This window comes from Tamandua tetradactyla, chromosome 16, assembly GCF_023851605.1.
Source record: "Tamandua tetradactyla isolate mTamTet1 chromosome 16, mTamTet1.pri, whole genome shotgun sequence".
NCBI lineage: Eukaryota > Metazoa > Chordata > Mammalia > Pilosa > Myrmecophagidae > Tamandua > Tamandua tetradactyla.
Window position 1 is genome coordinate 75,812,348 of NC_135342.1, and position 14,955 is coordinate 75,827,302.

General features: G+C 42.7%; 1 protein-coding gene across 7 annotated transcripts in view; it reads right to left on the reverse strand.

Annotated features, from left to right (window-relative positions):
• C16H16orf46 (chromosome 16 C16orf46 homolog) overlaps positions 1–14,955 on the reverse strand; it is a 28,576-nt gene that overhangs the window by 2,655 nt on the left and 10,966 nt on the right. For 4 of the 7 annotated variants that reach the window (XM_077133110.1, XM_077133111.1, XM_077133113.1 and 1 more), the window contains exon 4: positions 2–7,430. In XM_077133110.1, the coding sequence (XP_076989225.1) occupies positions 6,408–7,430 (1,023 nt within the window). In that variant the 3' untranslated portion in view covers positions 2–6,407. Of the gene's footprint in view, position 1; positions 7,431–7,709; positions 7,750–14,955 lie in introns of those variants that run through there. The other 3 variants (XM_077133109.1, XM_077133114.1, XR_013163755.1) reach the window with 2 other exon arrangements.

The following is a 14,955-nucleotide window of genomic DNA, read 5'->3' on the forward strand; positions in this document are numbered from 1 at the left end:
ACGAGAAATTTAGTGACTTCAGAAAATGTAGAGCCCATGCTGCAATAAAACTGGCAGAAGTCAATGCATTAGCTTATCACAAAAGGGTATTTACAATTAAAACCATCCACAGTAATTTTTCCCTATTTAAAAAATGAGCCTGCTTGATACTGTGAACCACTGTTGTACACTATGGATGATTACATGGTATGTGAATATATATCAATAAAAAATAAAAAAAATTTTAGAATGAATCTATAAAATCAAGATTTTTTTTCTTTTTTTTGCATGGGCAGGCTCTGGGAATTGAACCCAGGTCTCCGGCATGGCAGGCAAGAATTCTGCCACCAAGCCACCATTGCACTGCCCTAAAATTAAGATTCTATATTACACTTTTAAGAAGCCACCCAAACTTTGGCAAATTATGTGTAATATGTTAGGAATTATATACTCTAACATTGTCTTATTTCAGTTCATGGGCAGTTTTTGTTTTGCTCTCTTTCAGAGTGCTATTAAAGAATTACAAGCAGGTATTACTTTTTTTTGTTTTGTACCTTCTCTGGTAAAGATGTAGTATAATTAAAACCATTTAAATCACTATTCTGTAGAAAGTTCTAATTAGTATCTGAAAGTATCAGATTTAACATTCTCTAAATATCTACAATAACTCTCTCCTGACATCCTATTTTCCTAAAATTTTCATTACAGAAATCAGTCCTAGGGATTAGAGTGAAGAGCCAAACAAACTAATCATTCACAGAACCATAAAAACAGTAGCAAGATCTGTGATATTTATCCAAAACAAAATGTTAAATTTGTGGTTTTCTTAAGGTTAAAACAAATGACATAACAGTGAGGTTTAATGAATAGTCATAACCATTTTGAGGTGCTGAAAATAAGAGACTAGCTGATATTATGGTTTCGAGTCAGCTGTCCTTAAATTTTAATAAGCAGGGAAACTGTTCTCTATTAAAAGAAAAATATTAAAATTGTTCCATATTAAAGAACGGTTTGCAGTTTGAGGCAAATGGGAAAAGCTATTTTCATGTGCACATCAAATACAGTGTCCATTAGTGGTTACTAAGATGTGTCATACGCAGTGTTGGCTGCCTCTTAATATTTATACCTGTATATCACAAGCAATGAATGTGGAAGCAATATTATTGCTTAAAACAATAGAGAATTCTGAATAATAGTATCAAATATAAATATAAGATATTGATTTAACACGCTAGAATTATCTTGAAACCCTTGCAAAACAAAACTGCACATTTTCCTTATGGAAGAATAAGAGAATGCCAACAGTTATTCCTGGCTCTGCCTAAACAGGTCCTACTGTTAATATGAAAGACACAGGCAAAAGAAGGAATGCAGGCTTCTATCACTTCTCTCTTGGGGGGGGGTGGGGGGTAGGTGCCATTGGATAGACCTGAAGGTCCAGGGTAAACCAGAGAGCACTGTGGAGTGTTAGAATCAGAACACCTGTGCCTTGTGGAACAAGGCCAGCAGAATTTTCATCACATTCCCTTCAAGCCTGGGCCAAGGCCTCTAACTGCCATTTAAGTAGAGCTGTCAGAGAAGCTGCAAACAAGCTGTAGAAACCCATGGCCAAGGCTCCCTCTCTATACTGGGAGTAAGTTGCTGCCTACGTGACCAGGACAGAAGTTGAAGGTCAACACACCTCCTGGAGGAGGAAAGAATGTACAAATGGTATCGTAAACCACTTATCTTATAAAGCATTGAAACTCCTCTCCCCTGATCACTGCTGGCAACAAATCTCCAGACCCCTGTGTCATGAGACCCTGCTGAAACTCTATTCCTATACCTTATAGAATGTCTGTCCTAATTTCATATAAGCTGCCCCTTGCACTCGCACCTTTGCAAAGCACTACTTCCATTTTTTCTGGATGGCCGCTTCTGGAGACCTTCCCCCGTTTGTAAGCCCTAATAAAACTCACATCTAACTCTGTGCTTGGCATATTCTTTGGTCTTGGGGCTGCACTGACATAAGCCCTTCAAGAACCGAGTTGGAAAAGAAGCATTTGATTTTAGAATTATTACTTCTCTAGAGCAGTGGTTCTCAACAGAGCAATTGTGTCCCTACGGGGAGCTGCAATATCTAGAGACATTTTGGCTGTACTTGGGAGGAAAGGGAGCAGTGTTTTCTGGTATCTAATGAGTAGAGGTCATGGATGCTGCTACACATCCTACAATCACAGGACAGTCCCCACAGCAAAGAATGGTTCAGTCCACAATTCGAGTATGCCCAGGCTGAAAAGCCCTGCCCTAGAGGTAGACCACTTGGGTGGAAATAAAACATATGTTGTAAATGCAATATCAAGCTGGGCCCTTCCATCCCTTAAGAAGCATATGTTTTATTTTTAGAAAGTATGTGGTACTAGAGAGGGTTGAGTCCTCATAGTCCTATTTAAAATATTTTTTGAAAAATCTCCAGAGAGTTTATTGTGAGCTAACAATGCTGGAAAAATACAAACCAAAACTCACTTGGATTTTTTTTTTTAATTTCATCTGAAACCAACCCTGTCTCAGAAAGAACCGTTCACCATTTTGAATCTCTAACAATAATGTGTGCATGCAGGTTAAATGTGCTAAACTGAGAGAATCGAGAAGGACCTTACGTATCGACCCCTCATTTTACAGGGAAGGGCAGCAGTGCGCAGTTGCAAATCTGGGGTATGAGAAAACCAAGGCTCTGAATGCCTAGTTCTGAGCCTCAAGGAAAAGGGAGGGTAGTTCAGTTTTTACTTATCGCACTGGATACTGAAGTTACAGTAAGACTGTGTTCAAAAAGATTTACAGTAGCTTTGGTCTGGAAGACGACACTTGAGGAGTAAGGTTTTTTCTACACCTCAGGATGACACAAAATCAGTATAAGAGGCATGATATTAGACTGCAGAGCACAGATGCTCTGAGTAGTGCAGTTGAAATTCACGCAAATGAGAATGATGGACAGGAATGAAGACTGCTCGTGGACTGGCTGGGTGCGGTCTTAAGCCTGGATGAGATAGTAAAGAGTGATGAACCATCAAACCTCCAAATGACAACTTGGCACGCCCACAGGATTTCCGTACTATTTTGAAAAGCCAATTATTCATACTGGGAAATTATCCAGATACTTACATTTAGCTGATCAACACATTAAGGAAAACTGCAAATCTCTGTTGGCATTTTATGTGCATTACCTCATCTTCTTGACCACAATCCTGTGTCTGAAAGTTGTTCCCATCTTACAGGAAGGAAGGACATTCCTAAACCTTCCTAAACCTTATGGGATATTTTCCAACTGGTGTTCCGACTGCCCGACCTGTGACACTATGAGACTTCAGAAGCCCAAGCTACAGACCCTACCCTGGCCTGAGTGAACTTGATCCCTGGTTATCAGTTTCTCCTTGGGTCAAAGGAAGAAAATGATCTCTGATTCTCACGTCCATGCCCAGAAGAAGCTTTGAACTCTTAGAAAGAAGTGTGTCTGATAAATTAAGTGGAATTATTGTGTCATATGACTGCCTGTCAGAACTATGAGCAGAGTATAGCCTGGTAATCATGTACACTGAATCCACTTCTGGCTCTAGCAGTCCCAGTTTAACTAGCAGACTGTCTCCTACAGTCGCCGGCAAGGACTGCCCTTTTCCCCCTTGATCCAAGCCACAGGAGCCTCTCTGTTTCTTTCTTTTCTGGTCTGTTTATCAGTAACCTCTAAACTGTAGCACTGAGGTTTGCATTGGGCCAAAGCTAGGCATCACGAAACGCCCCAGCCGAGGGCCTCCAGCCTCACAGCTCTGCCCCTAGCCCAGCAGAAGGTGCCTCACTTAGAAGAGCTGGAGCTTCTGTCCTCATTCTGGGTCACTGAAGCTCTTTAACTTAAGAGGGAGAAAGAGATTGAAAGTAAATTTGTTTCTGGATTCAATAAATTTTTAGCATGATCTTTAAAGACAGGTAAATTTCACACTAGGGGGCAAAGACCAGAATAAAATGAATAAAGCTAAAAATTAGGGAAAGTCTCTCCAAATAGCCAAAATCTTATGTATTTGTCCAAATGCAGTCAGGCTTTATCCCGATTTAAAGCCTTCACCTTGTCCTTTAATCATTACACAACTCGGCTCGCTCTACGGTGACAATCTGGCTGCCAGGGAGCTTCCCAGCCTCTCCAGACCCTCCCTTGCCTCACCTGGACCCTCAGCAGCATCCCGGGCTTGGGCCTGGCCCTGCACTATGAGTGACCTCAGGCCAGGTGGGAGCCTTGGGTCAGGTCACTTGTTGCCAGAGAACTACTTGGTGACTGTTAAGACTTTAAGACAAATAGGAGTTTGGAAAGTTCTACTAATGAGATATAAAAAATAAGAGGGGAAAATTTTTTTAAAATAAAAAATAGGAGGAATGAAACCCATCTGGAAAGGACTAGGTAGAATCACCTTAGGATAGGAAGAGGCTGTTAGCACCTACATTCAAATATGATAACATGTTCAACTTTCCCCAGAAAGTTTTGTAAGGGATGCAGAGGACCAGTTTAGACATACTGATCTAATCTGAATGAAAATTGGGACAATTCCTAGAGTGACTTTATCCACAGAAAAACAAACTAAATCCAGCCTAACAAAAATACACTCTTTTCTACTCACAGAGGAATCTTTCTAGTCAATATTTTGTTGGCCAAATTAATTATTTGCTCAAATAGAAGGATACTATACATCTTTAGTAAATTTGGGCCCTTCCTTTGTCCAGGCTGGCCCTCCTAATTCTAAATTATTGTAGTTTACACAAAAATCTATAGAATTTACCATATGAAAAAATCTATAGAATTGACTTATATGAACAAAAGACTTTTTTCTTAAAAAAAAAAATTGTTGTATCTTAGATCAGCATTTTCAAAGTGCTTAAAGATGTCTGAGGGGAAATGTATCTGGGCTGAGTGGCTGGGGCTTAGCCCCTCCCTCATGCTGGGGGACTGCCCACAAGCATTGCTGACTGTTTTACATTTTGGGTTGTTCATTATTCTGCTGCTTAAAAAAGGGGGCTTGAGAAACCACGGCCTCAGGTGGCAGGCTGCCAGGGCAGGAAGCTCATCCAACAGCAAAGGGCCCAACATTAATTGGTTCTAAAGCAGCCTTCCTCTTGGTGACAAATCCACATGGTTTTCTCATTCAGAGAGGAAGGCAAAACCTAAAAACTACTTCTAGACTGTAAAGAAGCACCAAACCTCAACAGGTAAAATGTACCTTCCAATGACTCTTGTGCTATTGTCATCTAGCATTCCTAGTGTTTCTTATGAGCAGAGAGACAGAACAAAATAGAATACCTAACCTTAAACAGACCCCACATGGCAAAGAACAACTATGGAAAACAGACATTCACAAATACAGCTGTATATTCTATCAAGTATGGAGTACAAATACAGCCCACCTTAAGCAGATTCAAACTATGTAATTACAAAGAGGACAGTTATTGCACCACAAAATGGTTTGTCAGAGCATTTCTCTACATCACCTAGCATTTGAAAAACAACTCATTTACAAATGTTTAAGTTACATACAACTTTAGGAACTAAAAGGAGTGGGGGTGGGGCAGAAATAGGGAGGGGGGAACGGACCATCCCATAAGTGTCTGAGATGGTAGTTCCCAAATTTAAGATACAAAGTGAAGGCCATGCAGGTGACAAAAATCACAGTGGTTTTTTTCTTCCAAATACTGAAAACCCTTAACCTACTTCTCAGGTTGAATTTTGTAGAGCTGTGGCTAAAGTTTCCCAGACACAGAGGACTAGTCTGAGGCTGCAATAACGGAAAGACGTGACACCTATCTGTTCACTTGGACATCGGCTGAAATCTTTTATAAAAGAAATATGTCAGACCTTTGCTGCAGGGGCAGGTGGGCAGCAAACAGGTATGTACCTGGTTCAAAGGATCAGGAAGCAACCTGCTCTAAACCAGCCCAGAATACCTAGCTTAAAGTACTGGGGTCCAGCAGAAGAACCCCTGTCGGATGCCCACCGTCCACTGAGCTTCCACTGGTTAGTGGAGATGAAGGTACCTGGAGGCCAGGGCTGGCAGGACCAGTATACACTGTGCAGAGCTAGGCAGCAGAAGCAGGTAACCCATGAAGATTTCAACCCCACCAGTGAGGTTTGATATGGTTCTACTACAAAAAAAAAGTCAGAGAGAAGGAAAGTGAATGAGAGACAGAGAGAGCAAAAGACAGAGGAAGGAGAGAGGGGAGAGGTTGGAAGGAGAAAAGAGAAGGGAGAGTGAAAGGACACAGAGAAGGAGAAAAAAGTGAAAGAGAAGGAGGGGAGAGGCGGGGAGGGAGGGAGAAAATGATGAAGGGAGTGGGAAGAGAGAGAGAGAGAGTGGAGAGAAAGGTTGAGTGAATTTCGAACACTGCTGGTTTCCTGGGAATTGTATTGTGCCAACTCAGAGGAGTCTGTGAGTAGAGGCCGGGATAACAACTCTGCTCACTGTGAGGGATGGCAAGAGAGGTCTTGGGAACACTTTGGCCTCCAGCATTTGAGGCCGGTTTTCCTGCTTGGCCTCCGTGAAAAAGCGCTTTTGGATGTTCATGGGAAGTCCCGGCTCCTCGGGTTTGAATTTGGCTTTGTAGTTTTGTACTCCCTGTTTCTGCAAAAGCCGCAAGGTGGCGAGATACTGCACGTTGTTGGGGTTGGGTGGACAGAGCAAGTTTTTCTCAGGCAGGAAAGACCAGTACAGGCCGCACTGCTCAGCAGGGGCCAGTGGGGATGTCCGGGCCACTTGGGAAGGGAAAGGAGGCATCTTGTTGAACTTAAGATGCTTGTTCAGCTCAAAGGATCTCTTTTCACCTTTCCCATCAACTGTTCTCCATCTAAATGTACAAGCCACACACTCATCCTTCTCCACACTCAGCACCTTCTCTTCAGGCTGCAAGAAAAAGTTCTTACTCTTCTTACCCAGAGCATCAGAGCCATTGGCGGCCGACGCCTTCAGAGGAGGCAACACTAAAAGGGCCTTGGAAGTCAATGAGTCGGAGAGGGAGAAACCTCTGTCAGTGCCGCTTCCAGAGGGACGCTCCTCATTTTTAGAGTCCTTGCCTTTAAAGGTCTCAGGAGCGGCCCAGTCTTCTGTGCACCATATGAACTCCTTTATTGGCAGGCTTTTTTTCTCCAAATGACTGGAGGGAAGGCAGATTTTGCTGATCTCCCTGGAGGCTATGTTGGGACCTTGGGAGGCCCCATGAGGCTGGGAAGGGCTGCTCTGATTTCTTTCGGGGTCCACCTCAGCCAGAGCCCCGGCCTCTGCCTCTAATTTCCCAGTCTCCATCTGAGGCCTGACCTCGGGGTTTCCTTGGGAGAGATTGACACAAAGTAAGCAGCTGCTGGCACTTTCTCCCATCCTTGTCTTTTTGAGTTTCTTCCTTGACCAGATGCAAGCCGTTGGAGAAGTCCTTCCCCAGCCTCGGACCTGCAATTAAAGTAGCCTGTTACTCTCCACCCTGCTTCCCAAATTCCAGTCTTCTTGGTTTTGCACCCCCATTTTGGCAGTCTTATTTTAACTGATATTTTTCTTAAAATTGATTTTCACCCACTTTTTTTTTTTAACCTCAAATACCCACTTGAGCCTCATACGAAGCAATAATATTTGTAACTGGCCATTTTGATGTGCTGATACTACTTTTTTCAGATATACATTCAAATAAATTCTGAACTATCAAAATAGGATAAGAACTGTTTGTCCTCTTACCACCTTGGAGAAGCACTGTTTATCACACCTTGGGGAAGTACTGTTTGGAGGGAAAACAAAGGAGCAGAGGCAGTTGCTGGGGTGCATAGGAATCCTGCATCCCCCCAGGCCCACCTACATTTCCCCAATTCCCATCTGTATTAGTTAGGGTTCTCTAGAGAAACAGAATCAACAGGGAACACTCGCAAATATAAAATTTATAAAGTGTCTCACGTGACCGCAGGAACGCAGAGTCCAAAATCCGCAGAGTAGGCTGTGAAGCCGACAATTCCAATGGAGGGTCTGGACGAACTCCACGGGAGAGGCTCACCAGCCAAAACAGAAAGAGCCTGTCTCTTCTGAATCCTCCTTATAAGGCTTTCAGTGATTAGATTAAGCATCACTCATTGCAGAAGACATGCCCCTTTGGCTGATTACAAATGGAATCAGCTGTGGATGCAGCTGACATGATCATGATTTAATTCTATGAAATGTCCTCATCGCAACAGACAAGGCAGCACTTGCTCAACCACCACTTGGCCAAGTTGACACATGAACCTGACCATGACAGTCCACCCCTTGTCAACTTGGCAACTATACATACCACCTTAAACCATACCTAATTTCTAAATAAAATACAATAAAACACACATTTTTTTCTTTCACTTAACAATACTCAACTGTCTCACATACAACCAGGTGCAAGTCCTCGGTGAATATTCATTCTTAAGCTTAATATCTAACAACTTAAATACTTGATATCTTACAACTTAAATGGTATAACATGAACAAAATAGCATTACCGACCTCAATTCTGTAACTGATCATGTGGTCGTATTTCATATTTATCACTACCTTCTTCTACTACCCATTCCATGCTTCCTTTACCCTTAGCAAGTATTTCAGCTAGCCATGGTTCTCTGCCTGGTGGGGTAACCAAAACCTTCAATCCTGAAGTTTGAGAGCTATTGGTAGTACTGACTGGATTGGTTTGTTGTAGTTTTCCATTGATTTTAATCACAGGGCATGATAATACTAAAAGACACCCTAGAGGATCTCCTATATTCCAGGAAAACTCTTCTTTACTTCCATTGTGTAGTTGCATGCAGCCTTATTTCCCTGACAGTAGGGTCAATCACCCCAGCCAGTAAAGTAATCCCCTTCTTGGCTTGTTGATCCAGGGACATGAGTAGCCCAAAGTGACCAGGTGGCAGTCGTAGATTCCAGTTCAATTGAAACACTGTTGTTTCTCCTGGTGGAAGCACCTCCCCTTCTGGAACTAAAACCTGTAGACCAGTAGAGCTCAAGGTTGCAGGGACAGGAAGCAAAACTTTTCCTAGTGGATCACTAGGGGTAATAGTGCATGGTGCCACTTCCATTTCCACCCCTTGGTTCCTGGACCCATGGATCCTGTCTATGAGAGAAACAACACTATAGAGTGGATGCTGATTCAGAGCATACACAGCCTCCAGGAGAACATCACCCCAGCTCTGCAAGGTATTGCCACCTAATTGGCACTGTGTATTAGTTTTTAAAAGGCCATTCCACCGTTCTATCAATCCAGCTGCTTCTGGATGATGAAGAACATGGTAAGACCAGAGAATTCCATAAGCATGTGCCCATTCCCGCACTTCCTTTGCTGTGAAGTGTGTTCCTTGATCAGAAGCAATGCTATGTGGAATACCATGAAGATGGATAAGGCATTCTGTAAGCCCATGGATGGTAGTTTTGTCAGAAGCTTTGCATGCAGGAAAAGCAAACTCATATCAAGAGTATGTGTCTATTCCAGTTAGAACAAATCACTGCCCCTTCCATGAAGAGAGTGGTCCAATGTAATCAACCTGCCACCATGGAGCTGGCTGGTCAGCTCGGGGAGGTGCCATATCGGGGGCTGAGTGTGGGTCTCTGCTGCTGGCAGATTGGGTACTCAGCAGTGGCTGTAGCCAGGTCAGCCTTGGTAAGTGGAAGTCCATGTTGCTGAGCCCATACATAACCTCCATTCCTACCACGATGACCACTTTGTTCATGAGCCCACTGGGCAATGACAGGAGTTGCTGGGGAAAGAGGCTGACTGGTATCCACAGAACGGATCATCTTATCCACTTGATTATTAAAATCTTCCTCTGCTGAAGTCACCCCCTGGTGTGCATTCACATGGGACACAAATATCTTCATGTTTTTAGCCCACTCAGAAAGGTCTGTCCACATACTTCTTCCCCAGACCTCTTTCTCACCAATTTTCCAATTATGGTCTTTCCAAGTCCCTGATCATCCAGCCAAACCATTACCAATAGCCCATGAGTCAGTATACAAATGCACCTCTGCCCAGTTTTCCTTCTAAGCAAAATGAACAACCAGGTGCACTGCTCGAAGTTCTGTCCACTGGGAGGATTTCCCAGCTCATGATAGGCAACTCAGGTCTCATGGTAACTTGGTGGCCCATGGTTAAGCATTCAGTCTCTACTAAGGCCCAGTAGCAGGCCAAAAGCTGTTTCTCAAAAGGAGAGTAGTTATCTGCAGCAGATGGTAAGGCTTTGCTCCAAAATCCTAAGGGTCTGCGTTGTGATTCTCCTATAGGGGCCTGCCAAGGGCTCCAGACAGCATCTCTATTTGCAACTAACACTTCCAGCACCATTGGATCTGCTGGATCATACGGCTCAAGTGGCAGAGCAGCTTGTACAGCAGCCTGGACCTGTCGCAGAGCCTCCCCTTGTTCAGGTCCCCACTCAAAATTAGGAATTTTTCTGGTCACTCGATAAATGGGCCGGAGTGGCACACCCAAATGAGGAATACGTTCTCACCAAAATCCAAAAAGACCAACTAGGCGTTGTGCCTCTTTTTTGGTTGTGGGAAGGGCCAGATGCAGCAACTTATCCTTCACCTTAAAAGGGATATCTCAACATGCCCCATACCACTGGACACCTAGAAATTTCAATGAGGTGGAAGGTCCCTGTATTTTTGTTGGATTTATCTCCCAAGCTCTGACATGCAAATGCCTTACCAGTAAATCTACAGTAGTTGCTATTTCTTGCTCACTAAGCCAAATCAACATGATATCAATATAATGGACCAGTGTGATGTCTCGTGGGAGGGAGAAACGATCAAGGTCCCTGCGGACAAGATTATAACATAAGGCTGGAGAGTTGATATACCCCTGAGGTAGAACAGTGGAAGTATATTGCTGACCTTGCCAGCTGAAAGCAAACTGTTTCTGGTGGTCCTTACTAATAACTATTGAGAAAAAAAAGCATTTGCCAGATCAATAGCTGCATACCAGGTACCAGGGAATGTACTGATTTGCTCAAGCAATGATACCACATCTGGAACAGCAGCTGCAATTGGAGTTACCACCTGGTTGAGCTTACGATAATCCACTGTCATCCTCCAAGACCCATCTGTTTTCTGCACAGGCCAAATAGGAGAGTTGAATGGGGATGTGGTGGGAATCACCACCCCTGCATCCTTCAAGTCCTTAAGAGTGGCAGTAATCTCTGCAATCCCTCCAGGAATCTGGTATTGCTTCTTATTTACTATTTTGCTCAGTAGGAGCAGTTCTAGTGGCTTTCACTTGGCCTTTCCTACCATAATAGCCCTTCACTGCGTGAGTTAGAGAGCCAATGTGGGGATTCTGCCAGTTGCTCAGTATGTCTGTACCAATTATACATTCTGGAACTGGGGAAATAACTACAGAATGGGTCCAGGGGCCCACTGGACCCACTGTGAGACAGACCTGACTAAAACTCCATTGATCACCTGGCCTCCATAAGCCCCCACTCTGATTGGTGGTCCAGAGTGACGTGTTAGGTCCCCTGGAATTAATGTCACTTCTCAACTAGTGTCTAATAATCCCCAAAATATATGATCATTTCTTTTTCCCCAATGCACAGTTACCCTGGTAAAAGGCCATCGGTCTCCTTGGGGAAGGCTTGGAGGAAGATTAACAGTATAAATTCGTGGCAGTGTAACAGGGTTCTCCCCCAAAGGGATCTGGCCTCCCTTCATTCAAGGGGCTCTAGGTCTGTAAACTGTTTCAAGTCTGGAAATTGATTAAGGGGCCATGATTTTGTGTTTTTGTAATTCAGGTTAGACTTCTGTTCACTTGACCTAAAACTCTTTTGTTTATACAGCTCGAACAAGAATTTAGTAGACTGCCCTTCTATTGTATTTATAGGTGGCCCCATGATTTACTAGCCAATGCCACAAATCTCTGTATGTCATATAATTTTGATGCCTGCTTTGAGTTTGCTATCTATTATAATAGCCACATCTACCCTGCCTTTGGCGATTAAGTGCTGCCACCTGGCTTCTGCCAACTCGGGATCCTGTCATCCCCATTGTGTTTAAGGATTCCAGCTCAGTGACAGCAGTTCCTACAGTAATATCTGACCTACAGAGAAGTGCAACCACAGAGCTCTCTAGGGATGATGGTGCTAGTCTCACAAATTTATTTCTCACTGTTCTGGTAAAAGGTGCATCCTCTGGACATTCCTGGGTGTAAAAGCAGGCTTTGCATGATAAATCCACTCTAACATTCCAATCTCTCTAAGTCTCTGGATCCCCTCATCTACATTATACCAGGGCAGTTCTGGCATTTCAACCTCAGGTAATGTTGGCCACCTTTTGATCCATGTTTCAACTAACCATCCAAACAAGCCAGTAATACCTTTTCTAACCACTCAAGTTATAACATTGAATGCAGAATCTCTGTTTAGTGGGCCCATATCAATAAATTCAGCCTGATCCAGCCTTATATTCCTTCCACCATTATCCCACACCCTTAAAATCCATTGCCACACATATTCCCCTGATTTCTGTCTATATAAATTAGAAAACTCACACAGTTCTTTTGGAGTATAATGTACCTCCTCATGTGTGATACTTTGTACCTCACCTTTAGGGGTCTGTTGGGACTTTAGTTATAGGTCTGGAAGAAATGAGGGGTGGTGGGGGTGGTTCATGTAAAGAATTAGAAATATCTTCCAAGCCATTTGCTTCAGGGCCTTCGTTTGCAGTTTCATCTGGTGAAATAGGATTAATCACTCTAGGGCTAATCCCTTCGGGTTGGGTAGCCAACTCCTCAAGGTAGGCTGGAGGTGGGGCAGTTACGTCCTCAGGGCAAACTATTACAGGGTTATCTAGAGAAGACTCGGCATGATCTAGGGTTTCAACCTCACCCCCGACATCATTATCAATCCATATGTCACCATCCCATTTTTCAGGGTCCCACTCCTTTCAATCAATGCCCTCACTTTAATGGCAGACACCATGCAAGATTGAGATTTCAGTTTACATTGTAAAGTTGCTACTCAAACAATAAGATTCTGAATCTGATTTTCAGAGATCTCAAGTCTACGGCTACAGGAAATAAGATTTTCCTTCAGGATACTCATAAAAACGTCTACATCTTTCAGATGGCGCTTAAGCTTCTCATTTGAAGTCTTAAGTCCATCCCTTTCACCCCTTAATGTAGCCAGTGTATCTAATAACAACCAACCAACATCTCTATACCTCTTATTTCTAGAAAACAAAACTCCTGAAGGTGTCAAAAACATTATCCCCCAGAGTCTGGCTTCTTACAAGCAAAACATTAGGAGAATCGAATGGTGATATTTTGACTATCTCTTTTGCCAACTCACTCCATCAACTGGGAGTGTCATTCTGATTACGGGAATCAGAGTCCTTAGTGTCTTTGAGTTCAGTCACAGTAGAAAATCATTCATAAAAATCCATTTTTAAGATTTTGTTTCTTAAGAACCACTCCTGGTACCAAGATGTATTAGTTAGGGTTCTCTAGAGAAACAGAATCAACAGGGAACACTCGCAAATATAAAATTTATAAAAGTGTCTCACATGACCGCGGGAATGCAGAGTCCAAAATCCACAGAGGAGACTGTGAAGCCAACGATTCCGATGGAGGGTCTGGACGAACTCCACGGGAGAGGCTCACCAGCCAAAACAGGAAGAGCCTGTCTCTTCTGAATCCTCCTTATAAGGCTTTCAGTGATTAGATTAAGCATCACTCATTGCAGAAGACATGCCCCTTTGGCTGATTACAAACGGAATCAGCTGTGGATGCAGCTGACATGATTATGATTTAATTCTATGAAATGTCCTCATCGCAACAGAAGGGCCAGCACTTGCCCAACCACCACTTGGCTAAGTTGACACATGAACCTGACCATGACACCATCCATGGCCCGAGTCCCCTCAGCCACCTGACCACAGAGGACACCGTTAAAATAGATACATGGAACAACATGGATGAACCCTGAAGACATGTTGAGTGAAATAAACCAGACACAAAAGGACAAGTATTCTATTATCTCACTGATTTGAAACAATTAGAATAAGCAAATTCAGAGTCAGAACCTAGGGTATAGGTTACCAGGGGACAAGGTGGGGCCAAGAAATGGGAAGTTAAGGCCTAAAATGTACAGGGTTCCTATTTGGAATGATGGAGACATTTTGGTAATGGATGGTGGTGATAGCAGCAAAACATTGTGAATGCAATCAATAACACAAATACATATATGAATATGACTAAAAGAGAAAATGTGAGATTCTATATATGGTAACAAAACAAAAATTTTAAAAGAAAAATGCATGGAACTACACTACACAATGAACCATAAGTTAAACCATGGCCTTTAATTAATAGTATTGTAACTATAATATAATTATAAAAGTGTGTGATCATGCATTGTAACAAATGTTTCACATCAATGTAAGGTATTGGTGGTGGGGTAGTATATGGGAACCCTGTATTTTATTCATGATTATCTGATTAAAATCCATAATTTCTCTGATTAAATATATATATATTTAATATATATATAATTTAATATATAAAATATATTTTATATATATATATAATTAAAAATTGGCTTCAGTTGTTACTATACTCCAGACCCTCAGCTGAAGACCTACTAGCACCACTTCATTTAATTCTCACAGTTTAGGTATCCTGATGCCCAGTTTACAGAGAAGGAAATTGAGGCTCAAAAGTCATGCAAGTCAAGGACAGTTAGTTCTTGCCCATTCAGATTCAGTGTATTCTAAAGCAGAGGACAAAGTGAGCCAATGACGAGCAGCAGTGGATCTTAGGACTGATGGCTGGGCTGCAGCCTGCACAAGGACATCCCTTTACCGACCTTCCTCCTTACCTCCCCAGGCCCTCTCATTAAAAATGCACAAGCATTAAGAAGCCTCACCTAAAAAAAGTCTAGTAAGTGCTTGGCCTGGAATGAAGTATTAGGTTCTCCCCACT